The sequence below is a fragment of the Caloenas nicobarica genome, chromosome 37 (assembly GCF_036013445.1).
Source record: "Caloenas nicobarica isolate bCalNic1 chromosome 37, bCalNic1.hap1, whole genome shotgun sequence".
Classification (NCBI taxonomy): Eukaryota; Metazoa; Chordata; class Aves; order Columbiformes; family Columbidae; genus Caloenas; species Caloenas nicobarica.
Window position 1 is genome coordinate 810,634 of NC_088281.1, and position 14,253 is coordinate 824,886.

General features: G+C 56.2%; 2 protein-coding genes across 2 annotated transcripts; one reads left to right on the forward strand and one right to left on the reverse strand.

The window, feature by feature from the left end:
• Nucleotides 1-25: 25 nt before the first annotated feature.
• Nucleotides 26-6,117, forward strand: SAE1 (SUMO1 activating enzyme subunit 1). Its single transcript, XM_065655153.1, has 9 exons — nt 26-192; nt 1,534-1,645; nt 2,198-2,371; nt 2,748-2,890; nt 3,467-3,566; nt 4,169-4,274; nt 4,722-4,866; nt 5,626-5,695; nt 5,897-6,117. Exons 1-9 carry the CDS (start codon nt 92-94, stop codon nt 5,987-5,989), a joined length of 1,044 nt encoding a protein of 347 aa, XP_065511225.1. The 5' UTR covers nt 26-91; the 3' UTR covers nt 5,990-6,117.
• A 1,325-nt stretch (nt 6,118-7,442) lies between these two features.
• On the reverse strand, nt 7,443-10,806 carry LOC136001096 (uncharacterized). The gene is made up of 4 exons (XM_065655154.1): nt 10,748-10,806; nt 9,766-10,054; nt 9,039-9,214; nt 7,443-7,712 (listed from the first exon to the last, which is right to left on the reverse strand). Exons 2-4 carry the CDS (start codon nt 10,037-10,039, stop codon nt 7,605-7,607), a joined length of 558 nt encoding a protein of 185 aa, XP_065511226.1. The 5' UTR covers nt 10,040-10,054; nt 10,748-10,806; the 3' UTR covers nt 7,443-7,604.
• Between the last annotated feature and the right edge of the window lie 3,447 nt (nt 10,807-14,253).

Here is a 14,253-nt window from a genome sequence, read left to right on the forward strand (position 1 = left end):
TGGGTGCCGCGGCTGCCTTCGCGCGGGCCGCCAGGGGGCGCTCCCCCTATTCCCCCCCGGGCCTGTGAGGCGGCTGAGGCGGCGGTTCGTGATGGTGGAGAAAGAGGAGGGCGGCCCCGGCGGCATCAGCGAGGAGGAGGCGGCACAATATGACCGGCAGATCCGCCTGTGGGGGCTGGAGGCCCAGAAGCGGTCAGTGAGGCTTTGGGAGGCGGCGGTAGAAGCCGGAGACGAGGCCTTAGAGGGGCTTCTGGGGGCCCTGCGGCTTGTGAGGGGCCCTATCGGAGCTTGTGGGGGCCATATAGAGCCTTGGAGGGGCCTCTGGGGACCCCGTAAGGCAGAGTGGGGCCTTGGAGGAGCTTTTGGGGGACCCTAGAGGGGGTCAAGGGGTGATTCTGTGGAACCAGTGGCCTGTGGGGGCCCTATAGGGGCTTGGGGGAGCCCTATAGGAGCTTGTGAGGGCCCCATAGGAGATTGTGGAGGCCCTATAGGGGCTCGGGAGGGCCCTATAGGGGCTCGTGAGGGCCCTATAGGAGCTGGGGGGGCCTATAAGGAGCTTGTGGAGGCCCTATAGGGGCTGGGGGGGGCCCTATAGGAGCTTGTGAGGGCCCCATAGGAGATTGTGGAGGCCCTATAGGGGCTTGGGGGGGCCCTATAGGGGCTCGTGAGGGCCCTATAGGAGCTGGGGGGGCCTATAAGGAGCTTGTGGAGGCCCTATAGGGGCTGCGGGGGGCCCTATAGGAGCTTGTGATGGCCCCATAGGAGATTGTGGAGGCCCTATAGGGGCTTGGGGGGGCCCTATAGGGGCTCGTGAGAGCCCTATAGGAGCTGGGGGGGCCTATAAGGAGCTTGTGGAGGCCCTATAGGGGCTGGGGGGGGGCCTATAGGAGCTTGTGAGGGCCCTACAGAAGTTTGAGTGTGCCCTATAGGGGTTTATGAGGGCCCTATAGGAGCTGGGGGGCCCTATAGGGCCTCATTAGGGCCTTATAGGTTTGTATAGGAGCTTGTGGCGGGTCCTATAGGGGCTTGGGGGGTCCCCTGCCATGTATGGGGGGCCTTATAGGGGCCCTCTAGTGTAAGGGAGCCCTATGGAAGCTTGTGGGGGGGAGCCTATAGGAGCTTATGGAGGGTCCTATAGGGACCTGGGGTTTTTGGGAGTCCAGGTGAGTGGTTTTGGGGGCCAGGTGAGTGTTTTGAGGTCCAAGGTGAGTTTTTTGGGGGCCAGGTGAACGTTTTGGGGTCCAAGGTTGGTTTTTCGGGGGTCCAGGTGAATGTTTTGAGGTGCCAGGTGGGTGTTTTTGGTGTCCAAGATGGGTTTTTTGGGGTCCAGGTGCATGTTTTTGGTGTCCAAGGTGAGTTTTTTAGTGTCCAAGCTGGATTTTTTGGCAGCCGGGTGAGCATTCTGGGGTCTGAGTTGGTTTTTTTGTTGCCTAGCTGAGTGTTTTCGCTCTTTTCTCCTGTAAATTTCCCCGAACGATCCACCCTTCCGTATTTCTTTATTTCCGACTGGCATTAAACCTGTTTTTCCCGCAGGTTACGAGCGTCCCGGGTGCTGTTGGTGGGGATGAAAGGACTCGGAGCCGAAGTGGCCAAAAATCTCATCTTGGCAGGAGTCAAAGGTTTAACCATGTTGGACCATCAGCAGGTGAGGATGTTACAAACCTCCAGACGCGCTTGCCACTTTTTTGGGGGGGATAAATACTCTTTTTAGGGTCAAATTATTCCGTTTTAAGTTTGTTTTTCTGGTCGGATAAAATCCAGGGCACGTTTTTTCCGCCCGCAGCCCTTTCTGGACATTCCGCCTGATTTTTTTGGAGTGTTTTTGCCCGTTTTTGGTGTTCACACCATGTATTTCCGCCAGCACGACCCCTTCTCGCATTTCCCCAGGTCCAACAGCTGCGTGCAAAGCAAATTTGGGGGCTCAAATCTCCTTCCACGACTCTCCAGAACCCAAAAAAAACCCCTTAAACTGATGCCATGATGGGTTTTTAATCCCGGATTGCCGCGGCCGAACGTTTTTCACACTTCGTGTCTCCACAAGCTTGGGAGCGGCGCAAAAAATTGAAGAACACCACAAAATAACCAAGATTTTTATTTTTCCCTCCGCTTAGCGCGACTTTAATCCTCCCCGGGAGCTTTTCCCACTCTGGAGAGTCTGCAAAAAGCTGGATTTTTCTAATTTTTTCCCCGATTTTAGGTCTCTCCGGAGGACACACGCGCTCAGTTCCTGGTCCCCGCCGGTTCCTTGGGCCGCAACCGCGCAGAAGCGTCGCTGGAGCGGGCGCAGAACCTCAACCCCATGGTGGACGTCAAAGCCGACCCCGAAAACCTGGAGAACAAACCCGAAGAGTTTTTCACCCAATTCGACGCCGTACGCATGTCCCGACTTCATTTTTCATTCTCCTCGCTAATCGTTCTTGTATTTTTTTGGCGTTTTTCGAGCCGTCGTCGGGAATTTTTGCACCGCGGTTGCGGATCCTGGGATAGACAGACCCCAGGTTTTAAAAATCTCCGTTTTTACCTGAATTCCCTCGCAAATTCCACCGAAATTATCCCCAGACGGGGCGTGCCGTCTTGTTTATCCTCTTAATTATCCCCAGAACGAAGGCAGACGAAGGAGTTAATTGATAATTACCCTCAGCATCGCACCCTGATGTGAATAGAACAACACATCTACCTAGAACATACCCCAAGAAAACAGAAAAAGGGGTAAAAAAGGGGCTAAAATTCCAAATTTCCCCCCTCAGGTTTGTTTAACCTGCTGCTCTCGCGACGTGATGGTGAAAATCAACCAGATTTGCCACAGAAACAGCATCAAATTCTTCACCGGTGACGTTTTCGGCTACCACGGTTACATGTTCGCCGACCTGGGGGAGCACGAATTTGTGGAGTGAGTCGGGAAACGTGGGAGATTTGAAACCTTTTCATTTTAAGGCTTTTAAAAGATTTTTAATTTTAATTTTAATTTTGGAGATTTTAAGTCGTTCAAGATATAACATCCTTAAAGATTTTAAATTTAAATTTTCAGAGATTTTTAACTCATGAGATATCTTGACAGATTTAAAAATGCTTTTAATTTAAACTTTAATTTTAGAGATTTGAAACCTTGACATATTCAAAAATATTTTTAATTTAAATTTTGGGGGCTTTAACTCTTGAAATACCTTGACAGATTTAAAATTATTTTAAAGTCAATTTTGGAGATTTAAAATCTTGACAAATTTAAAAATATTTTTAATTTAGCTTAATTTTGGAGATTTAAAATCTTGACAGATTTTAAAATATGTTAAATTTTAATTTTGCAGATTTTAAACCAAGATTTTAAAATGTTTTTAATTTAAATTTTCATTTTGGAGATTTTAAATCTTTCAAGATCTTTTTAAAGTTCTTTAAAGATTTTAAAATATTTTTTTGCTGCCGAGAGGGGATCAAACCTCAATTTTTTAATTTTTTTTTTCCTCTATAGAGAGAAAACCAAAATCACCAAAGTCAACCCGGGCGTGGAAGATGGACCGGACACCAAAAAAGCCAAATTTGACTCGTCTGAGACCACGATGGTGAAAAAAGTGAGTGAAAAAACCCAAAAACGCATCCGAGGAAGAACCCAAAATGATTTTTTGGGGCCAATCAGCTGCATTTTGGTGATTTTTCCAGCATCCCAGGAGTGATTTTTCCCCCGTCTTCGGGGCAGGGGCGGGGGGGGTGTGTGAAATCTTGCTCCAAATCTTTGAATATTTTAATATTTTAGTATTTAAATCCCTCAGTTTGGTTCTCCCAGCCAGAAAACTGCACTCGAGGAGTCGGAAACCCCCAGAATTTAACGGGGCGGGGCGGGAAATCCCCAGAATTTAATGGAATTTAACGGAATTGACGAGTGGGAAACCCCCAAAATTTTCTCCATTGCTGAGGAGAATCCGAGCCGAGGCGGCAAATTAAAATTGCCGGGATGCCGACGGAACCACCTGTCGCCGGGCGTGGAAAATCGCGACGATTCCAACCCCGGCGAATTTTCCAGATACCGGAGCCCAGAAATCTGGGGGCTCCGCCAGTTTTTTCCCCATTTAGAGCCGCGTTTTCCAGAGTTTTTACTCCATTAAACCCTCATCCCGTCCTAAATTAACGCCGCCGAGGGTAATTAGCGCCAATTAACGGATCGATTTCCCCGCAGCGGGTGGTTTTTTGCCCGTTGAAGGAAGCTCTGGCCGTCGACTGGAGCGGCGAGAAGGCGAAGGCAGCTCTGAAACGCACCGCGCCCGATTATTTCCTCCTCCAAGGTAAATTTTCCAGAATGCCCGCTTTTTTGACCCAAAATTCGGCTCTGTGCGCACACACCCCAAATTTTGAATTAAAAATGAAATTTTCATTTTTTTTAAAGGGTTTTGATTTTATTTGGGCAAATTTTACAATAAATCTGGGAGATAAAAATCCCCCAGGTGCCTGAAAAAGGATTTTTTGCGGTTTGGAAGCACCGCATGGTGCGTTTTCCGCCGTATTTTTCCATATTTTTTCCCCTTTTCTGTGAATTTTCAGCGGAAAACAAACCACCCCAGAGCGTTTCAGACTTTTGGGAAACGCCGAGATTTTCCAAACCCATTTTGCGGTGAATTTAACCACAATATTCCTAAAAAAAAAAAAAGTGGTTTTCTCCCAAATTCCCAGCGGTTTCTCCCAAATTTCCCAAATTTGGAGCATGACATGTTTTTTTCTCTCTTTTTTCCCAGTTCTTTTGAAATTTCGGACGGATAACGGGCGGGATCCTTCACCTCAAAATTACGCTGAAGACACCGAATTATTGCTCCAAATCCGCCGCGACGTTTTGGACGCTCTGGGAGTCGGCACCGATTTGTTGCCGGATGAATTTGTCGGGTGAGAAGCCGAAATTTTGGGAAAAAAAATCCAGCAAATTCCAAATCCTACAAATTTTAACAAATCCCAGAGGATTTTTGAGGGGAAAATTGGGCATTTTAACAAATACCAGCAGTTTTTTGTGGGGAAAAACTCCATATTTTAGCAAATCCCAGCAAATTTTGAGAGGAAAATTTGGTTATTTTAACAAATCCCAGGAAATTTGAGGAGAAAATGTGGCGTTTTAACCAAACCCAGCAGATGTTTGGGGGAAAATTCAGTGTTGTAACAAAACCCAGCAGTTTTTTGAGGGGAAATTTGCTGTTTTAACAAATCCCAGCAAGTTTTGAGGGGAAAATTCAGTATTTTAACCAATCCAGCAGTTTTTTGAGGGGAAAATTTGGCATTTTAGCAAAACTCACCAGCATTTTGAGGGGAAAATTTAGTGTTTTAACAAAACCCAGCAGATATTTGGGGGAAAAATTGGTGTTTTAACAAACCTCAGCAGATTTTTGGGGGAAATTCAGTGTTTTAACAAAACTGCAGTTTTTTGAGGGGGAAATTTGGTGTTTTAACAAATCCCAGCAGCTTTTTGAGGGAAAAATTTAGTGGTTTAACAAAACCCAGCAGATTATAGGGGGAAAATTCGGTGTGTTAACAAAACACAACAGGTTGAGGGGGGGGAATTTGTTCTTTTAACAAAATCAAGCTGATTTGGGGGTGAAATTCTGCCCCTTTTTTGATTTTTATGTTAAATTTCTTCTTTTTTTTCCTTTCCAGCTACTGCTTCTCAGAAATGGCTCCTGTCTGCGCCGTGGTCGGGGGTGTCCTGGGCCAGGAGGTTGTTAAGGTAATTTGGGGGGGGGTGTTGAGATTTGGGGGGGGCCCTGCGCTTCAACCCCCTCTAAAAACCACAATTTGGGGCATTTTGGCCCCAAATCCCTCCGTTCCCAACCAACAAACCCCCGCAAATCCACATTTCCAGGCTTTATTTTTTTGGGGTAAACCCCAAATTTGGCAATATTGAATTTTTTCATGTCCCCCCCCCCAGGCCCTGTCCCAACGCGACCCCCCCCACAACAATTTCTTCTTCTTCGACGGTATCAAAGGCAACGGGATCGTGGAGCGTTTGGGCCCCAGCTGAGCTGGGGCGGGAATTTGGGGTGACACCCGCCCCCCGCCAAGGGGAATGGGTGAAATTTGGGGTGCAGGCGGCACCCCAGGATCTGTCTGGGGGTTTTTTTTGGGTTAATAAAGTGTTATTTGTATAAAGTGGTTTGTTTTGAGGGTGGAGGTGGGCGTAATGGGGGGGGGGGATGAGGTGATCTTGGGCCCCCCCAAACCCCATGGATCCCCAAACTCTGCACCCCCAAAACCCACAGACCCCAAACCACAGCGACCCTCAAACTCTGTACCCCCAAATCCTACAGACCCCAAACCAGGGACCCTCAAACTCTGCACCCCGAAAACCCACAGACCCCAAACTCTGCACCCCCAAACCACAGGGACCCCAAACCCCTTGGACTCCCAAACCCTGCACCCCCAAACCAGGGACCCCCAAACTCTGCACCCCCAAAACCCACAGACCCCAAACCCTGCACCTCCAAACCCCATGGACCCCAAACCATAGAGACCCCAAACCCCACAGACCCCCAAACCCCATGGACCCCCAAACTCTGTACCCTCAAATCCCATGGACCCCAGACTGCACCCCCAAATCCCACAGACCCCCCCCAAACTCTGCACCCCCAAACCCTATGGACCCCAAAATCTGCAACTCCAAAACCCACAGACCCCAAACCCTTCAGCCCCAAACCACAGGGACCCTCACCCTGTATCCCCAAACTCTGCACCCCAAAACTGCAGGGACACCAAACTGCACCCCCAAACCTTATGGACCCCCCAAACCCTATGGACCCAAAACCCTATAGACCTCCCCTCAAACCCTATAGATGCCCCTGCACCCCAGAACCTTTTGGACCCCCAGATCCTACAGAGCTCCTCACACCCTATGGACCCCCTTGCACCCCAAACCCTATAGATGCCCCTGCACCCCCAAACCTTATGGAGCCCTTGATCCTATAGGCCTCCAAGTCCTATAGATCCCCCGCACCCCAAACTGTATAGGCCCTCTCAAACCCTATAGACCGCCCCTGTACCCCAAATCTTATGGACCCCTCAAACCCTATAGACCCCAAACCCTATAGACCTCCCCCTGCACCCCCAAACATTATGGACCCTCAGATCCTATAGACCCCCCTCCTGCAACCCAAATCTTATGGACTTCCAAACCCCACAGACCCCCCCCGCAAGCCCTGCAGACCCTCCAAAACCCTATAGAACCCCCAACCCCTATAGACCCCCCCACATCCTATAGCCCCCCCAGCATCACTTTCCACCTTCTCCTTAAATTCATTTTATTGAAAAGAAACGTACAAAAAAACTCACTGATCACATATATACAGCTCCCATCTGCCCCTATATACACCCCCCTGGCCCTATATACAACCCTCCCTTATATACACCCCCCCAACCCCTATATACACCCCCCAGCCCCCTATATACACCCCCTCCCCTATATATAATGTACAGCCCCCCCTTCCCCTATATACAGCTCCAACATATACAATATATACAGTGCTGCACCCCCTTGCACTGTGGGGGGGGCTGCGACCACAGCAGGACCATATGGGGGGGTCAGGGGGTGTTTCCCCCACCCCCCCCCTCCCCGTACGCTAATTAATAAATTAAATAAATAGCTAATTAATTAATTCCCGCGCTGCCTGCAGGTTGTAGACGGCTCCCAGCAACTGCGAGACCAGGCGGTAGAGGTGACCCCAAAAAACGCCGCCGCGCCGCTCCCGCTGCTGGAAAAAGGCCTTCATTAGTATTAATTAACGAGGGGGGGGGTTAATTAGTGGGGGGGCTAATTAACGGGGGGGGGGGTTTTAGGGTCCCCCGCCTTCCTCCATTGGCTCACAGCTGCTATTTATAGGGAGTGAGGTAGAGGCTGGTGTGATGCAAACGAGCTGGCAGCGGCTTTTTTTTAATGAGGAGGGGTTAATTAATTAGGGGATGCCCCCCCTTAAATTGTGGGGTAACCCCCCTTGAAATTTTGGGGGCCCCCCTTCAATTTGGGGTTTGGGGGTAAACGCCTTAAATTTTGGGGTAACCCCCCCTTCCATAACACCAAGAATAACGTGAATAAGGGGGGGAGATTGGAGATTTTGGGGTGCCCCCCCATTTAGGGGTGTCCCCCCCAATTTGGGGGCACCCCCACTTTAAATTTTGGGGTTCCCCCCCTTAAATTTGGGGGTAAAACTCATAAATCTTGGGCTAACGGCCCCTTCAATGACACCAGGAATAATGTGAATGGGGGGAGATGGGGGATTTTGGGGTGCCCCCCCCCAAATGTGTCCCTGGAGGAGCCCCCCCCAATTTAGGGCTGTCTCCCCTAAATTTTGGAGTAAAACCCTTAAATTTTGGGGTGCCCCCCCCAATAGCACCCACATCAGAGAAAATAACAATGAGAATGGAGGGGGGGGGCATGCAGGATTTTGGGGTTTCCCCCTACTTTAAAGTGCCCCCCCAGTTTATGGGTGTCCTCCCCAATTTGGGGGTGCCCCCCCAGTTTATGGGTGTTCTCTCCAACTTGGGGGGGGGGGTGTCCCTTAAATTTTGGGGTGCCCTCCCTTAAATTTTAGAGTAAAACCCTTAAATTTTGGGGTGCCCCCCCTAACAACACTCACATCAGAGGGAATAACAATGGGGGGGGGGGGTGGGTGCAGGATTTTGGGGTGTCCCCCCACTTTAAAGTGTCCCCCCCCGTTTATGGGTGTCCTCCCCAATTTGGGGGTGTCCCCCCCTTAAATTTTGGGGTGCCCCCCCAAATAATACCCACAACAGAGGGAATCACAATGAGGATGGAGGGGCGGGTGTGCAGGATTTTGGGCTGTCCCCCCCCTTTAAAGTGTCCCCCCCAATTTTTGGGTGTCCCCCCCTTTTTGGGGTGTCCCCCCCTTTAATGTCCCCCCCAGTTTAGGGGTGTCCTCCCCAAACACCCACAACAGAGTGAATAACAGTGAGGATGGAGCAGGGGGGTGTGCAGGATTTTGGAGTTTCCCCCCCTTTAAAGTGTCCCCCCCAATTTTTGGGTGTCCCCCCCCCCGTTTTGGGGTGTGTCCCCCCCTCACCTGCTGCTCGTAGGAGCTCTGGAAGGCGTCTCCCAAGCGGCGCAGCCGGGCGCCCAGTTCCCGTTCGGGGCCGGGGGGGTCCGGGGGGAGGTGACCGTTGGGGACAATGACACCGCCCCCCCCGCCGTGGGTGTCCCCCCCCTCGTGGGGCTCGTCCTGCGTGGGGTGGAAGTCACCTGTGGCGGGGGGGGGAACAACAAAAATAGGGGGGGAGAGGGGGGGGGTCAGTGTCTGCGCTGCCCACTCAGGTCTGTTCCAAGTAGACTTTTTTTTTGGGGGGGGGGGGTCACAGGGAGGTTCCACCACCCAAAAAACACGGGGGGGCAGGGAGTAGACCCCCCCCACGAGTGGGAGATCCCACAGGTATACGGACCCCCCCATGAGTGCACTGACCCCCCCCCAAGCTATAGGGGCCCCCCCACGAGTGGGATTCCCCCCCCATGGGTATAGGGACCCCTCTGGGTATAAAGACCCCCCCCCCCAGTTTATAGGGACCCCCCCACGAGTGGGAAACCCCCCCCAATGGGTATAGAGACACCCCGCCCCCCCCCCCCGTTTATAGAGACCCCCAGGTATAGGGACCTCCCCCCATGGGTTGGATGGACACCCCCTGTGGGTGCATGGACCCCCCGCCACGAGTGGGAAACCGCCCCCCCCACCCGGGTATAAAGACCCCCACCCAGTTATAGGGACCCCCGCCACGAGTGGGTGCCCCCCCGCGACTCACCGTGGGCAGCAGCGCGGGGGGGTCCCCCCGTCCCGCAGCCATAAAAGCCGCAAGGGGCCGGGAGAGCGGGGGCCAGGGCGTCCCCAGGACACGTGCAGCTCAAATGGGGGTGACGCCGGCGTGGGGGGGGCGGGACACGCGTGGGCGCGGTGGGGGGCGGCCCCCCCCGGCAGGCGGGATGCGGCGCCCCCCCCGCGCCCCCCCCGCAGGCAGGAGGCGCAGGCAGGGGGGCTGGGGGCTCCCCGACGGTCCCTTCCCGCAGCGGTCTGGCCATCGCACCCGGGGGGCTCTGCGTGGAGTGGGGGGGGGGACACGAGTGGGTTAGTGGGGGGGGGGGGTGTCCCGTGATGTGTGCCCCCCCCCCATAGGGCGCTGTGTTTTCCCGCGCCCGCCAGGGGGCGTCCTGGGGAGCGGGCGGTGTTTGTAAACAAACCGGGCAGCGACCCGAGACGGCGCGGACCCCCCCCCACGGACACGCGTGACACCCCCCCCTTATACCCCCCTTGATGCTCCCCCCCCAACATTACACCCCTACAACCCACGCATGGGGCACCTCACGGGGGGGGGTGGTGTCTCCGCGGACCCCCACACTAAACCCCCCCACTCTCGTGTCCCCCCCACGGATCCCACGCGCGACGGGGACCCCACGAAGACACGCTCCCCCCGCGCCCCCACTAAACACCCCACGGATCTCTCCTCCATTCCCCCCCCCCCATGGACACCCCACGGCTTCCTCACCCCGCCCCCCCATCCCCCCCCCCGCGTGTTTCCCCGTCCCCACCCACGCGTGACTCCCCCTTCCCACCCACCCCCCCCCAAATCCACCCCACGGGCAGGAAGGGGGGGGGGTGGTCCACGACCCCCACGCGTGTCCCCCGCGGGGGCGCGTGTCCCCACGTGTCCCCCCCTCCCTTTCCCCCTAACAATGTCACGCGTGGGGGTGTGTGCGTGTGTGTCCCCCCCCCCCAAAAAAACCACTTACAGCAGCTGCATGAACCGGGCGGGGGAACCGGGAACGATGCGATCGGGCACCGGCTCGCGGGCTCTGGCCGGCGGGGCCACGCCCCTCCCGTGACGTCACCCAGCAGGCCACGCCCCCCGCCCCCCCCGCCCCCTACAGGACAAGTTCGGGCTTGTGCGGCGGGAAACTCCCAATTCCCCCCGGCGTGGGGGGGGCCGGGGGGGCCTGAGTGGGGTTTTGGGGGGGGGGTGCGCCCCTGGGGTCCCCAAATCATCCCCCCCCCCTCCCCACGTGGGGAGTCCCGGCTCGGGGGGGGGGGGGGGGGGGGGTTGGGTTGGGTTTTTTTTGGGGGGGGGGTGTCTGGGGTTTTTGGGGCCCTTATCGGGCTCCCACCAACTCCGTCCCCCCCCCCGGGTTTGGGGGGGGCTGAGGGGACACGGGACGACTTAAAGGGGGTTGCGCCCCCCCCCCTCAACTCTTTCCCTCCTCCCCTTGGTCCCACTCGGGACGGTGGGTGCTGGGGGGGGGCACGGTCCGTGGGGTCCCCCCATTTCCCACGGGGGTGTCCCCCCCCCCCAGCCGCCCCGCGTGGTTCATTCCCCACCCCCCCCCACGCGCGGGGGGCGGGTCCCGGGCCGGCCGCAGCCAATCAGGAGCCGCCGCCGCCGCCGTTTCCAGGGGAAAAGTTTCGGCGCCGCCACCGCCGCCTCCTCCCCGGTAACAGCGGGAAGGGGCCAACCAGGCGCCGCCGAACCGGCGAATCCCCGCCCGGTGCCCCGGGAGCCCCCGAAACAGCCCCCCGCTTCCCCCGCGGCCTTTGCCCGGTGACACTGCAGGCCCCTCAGGCGCTGACACGTGACCTTTGACCTCTGCCCCCGGCCGCCCCCCCCCCGCGCACTCACACCCCGCGCGCCACCGCAGGCCGCGCTCCCATTGGCTGGAGCGGGTGCCGCCGCAGCCAATCAGCGCCCGCGGCGGCCGCTGTATCCAGCGGAGCGGGAACCGGCGGGACCGAGGGCGCGGCCGGGGGGGGACGGACGGACGGACGGACGGACGGACGGACGGACGGACGGACGGACGGAGAGACATGGGACAGAGTGGGACAGACATGGGGACGGACAGACAGACATGGGACAGAGTGGGACAGACAGACAGACATGGGACAGAGTGGGACAGACATGGGGACAGACATGGGGACAGACATGGGGACAGACAGACAGACATGGGACAGACATGGGGACAGACAGACAGACATGGGACAGAGTGGGACAGACATGGGACAGAGTGGGACAGACAGACAGACATGGGGACGGACAGGCAGACAGACAGACATGGGACAGAGTGGGACAGACAAACAGACATGGGACAGAGTGGGACAGACAAACAGACATGGGGACAGACAGACGGACATGGGGACAGGGATGGGGACAGACATGGGGACAGAGTGGGACAGACAGACATGGGACAGACATGGGGACAGAGTGGGACAGACAGACATGGGACAGACAGACATGGGACAGAGATGGGGACAGACACGGGGACAGAATGGGACAGACAGACATGGGGACAGATGGGACAGAATGGGACGGACAGACATGGGGCAGACAGACATGGAACAGACACAGGGACAGGATGGGACAGACAGACATGGGGACAGAATGGGACAGACATGGAGACATGAGCTATAGGGACAGGACAGGGACAGACGCCGAGACAGGACCTGTCGGTACAGCTATAGATACCAGCTATAGGTGCAGCTAGAGATGCATCATCTATAGGTACCGCTATAGGTGTGGCTGTGGGTACCGGCTATAAATACAGCTATATGTACCGGCTACATCTATAAGTACCAGCTATAGGTGGTGGGTATGAGTACCAGCTATGGGGGCATCTGTACGTAAGGGCTATAGGTACCAGCTCTGGGTGCATCTATAGGTGCTGGCTATAGGTGCCGGCTATAGGTACCAGCTGTAGGTTCTGTTATAGGTACCATAAGTAACACTAGAAGCACATGTACAGATACCAGCTATAGGTAACACCTGGTGGCTATAGGTGCCATAGACACCACTATGGGCACTTCCATAAGTACAACTATAGGTACCGCTATAGGTACAGCCATAGAAACACCTACAGGTCCTGCTAGGGCTCCCTCCATAGGTCCCGCTATAGCTTTGGCTATAGGTACTGCTATGGGTGCTGCTATAAGTGAGTCTATAGGTCCCACTATAGGTCTTGCTATAGATCCAGCTATCGGCGCGGCTGTAGCTCCATCCCGAGCTGCAGCAGCCGCTATAGGTCCAGCTATAGGCCCCGCTATAGGCCCCGCTATAGGTCCAGCTATAGGACACGGCCCAGGGCCGAGCTCCCCCCTTGGCCCCGCCCCCCGGCCCGGCGCAGCCAATCAGCGCGCGGCGCCGCGGCCAGAGCCGCAGCTGCCATGGAGACAGCTGAGGGGCGGGGCCGAGGGCAGGCCACGCCCACACCCGCCTCCGGCCCCGCCCACTGAGGGAGGGGAAGGGGCGGGGCGTGCGGGGGACACGGGGACGGGGGGGACAGACACGGGGACAGCGGGACAGACACGGGGACGGGGGGACAGACACGGGGACACAGACACGGGGACGGGGGGACAGACACGGGGACAGACATGGGGACACAGACACGAGGACGGGGGGACAGATATGGGGACAGGGGGACAGACACGGGGACACAGACACGGGGACAGGGGGACAGATATGGGGACAGGGGGACAGACACGGGGACACAGACACGGGGACGGGAGGACAGACACGGGGACAGGGGGACAGACACGGGGACGGGGGGACAGACATGGGGACACAGACACGGGGACAGGGCGACAGATATGGGGACAGGGGGACAGACACGGGGACACAGACACGGGGACAGGGGGACAGATATGGGGACAGGGGGACAGACACAGGGACACAGACACGGGGACGGGGGGACAGACAGGGGGACAGACATGGGGACACAGACACGGGGACAGGGGGACAGACACGGGGACGGGGGGACAGATGGGGACAGACATGGGGACACAGATGCGGGGACAGGGGGACAGATATGGGGACAGGGGGACAGACACGGGGACACAGACACGGGGACAGGGGGACAGACACGGGGACACAGACATGGGGACGGGCGGACAGACACGGGGACAGGGGGACACAGACACGAGGGAGACACGGGGACATGGGGGACATGGATATGGGGGACAGGGGGACACAGGGACAGAGGGACATGGGGCGACACAGTCTCGGGGGACGGGTACATGGGGGACACCGGCACATGAGGGCAGGGGACATGGGGGAACAGGGGGACACAGACTCGGGGGACACGGGACAGGGGAGACAGGGACAGGGGGACACAGATATGGGGACAGGGGGACACGGACATGCCAGGACAGGGGGACACGAGGACAAGGGGAACATGGGGACACAGGGACGTGGGGGACGGGGGGATATAGAGACATGAGGACAGTGGGAAAAGGGGACATGGGGACACTGGGGCAC

What these genes read in the sequence shown, in the direction of transcription:
- SAE1 (XM_065655153.1), top strand. Translation starts at nt 92, where the DNA reads ATGGTGGAGAAAGAGGAGGGCGGCCCCGGCGGCATCAGCGAGGAGGAG. An exon ending in GGGCTGGAGGCCCAGAAGCG is followed by an intron (nt 193 to 1,533) that starts GTCAGTGAGGCT and finishes TTTTTCCCGCAG; the next exon opens with GTTACGAGCGTCCCGGGTGC. An exon ending in TTTTCACCCAATTCGACGCC is followed by an intron (nt 2,372 to 2,747) that starts GTACGCATGTCC and finishes TTCCCCCCTCAG; the next exon opens with GTTTGTTTAACCTGCTGCTC.
- LOC136001096 (XM_065655154.1), bottom strand. Translation starts at nt 10,039, where the DNA reads ATGGCCAGACCGCTGCGGGAAGGGACCGTCGGGGAGCCCCCAGCCCCC. An exon ending in CCCCCGCGCTGCTGCCCACG is followed by an intron (nt 9,215 to 9,765) that starts GTGAGTCGCGGG and finishes CCCCCGCCACAG; the next exon opens with GTGACTTCCACCCCACGCAG. An exon ending in AGAGCTCCTACGAGCAGCAG is followed by an intron (nt 7,713 to 9,038) that starts GTGAGGGGGGGA and finishes GCCTTTTTCCAG; the next exon opens with CAGCGGGAGCGGCGCGGCGG.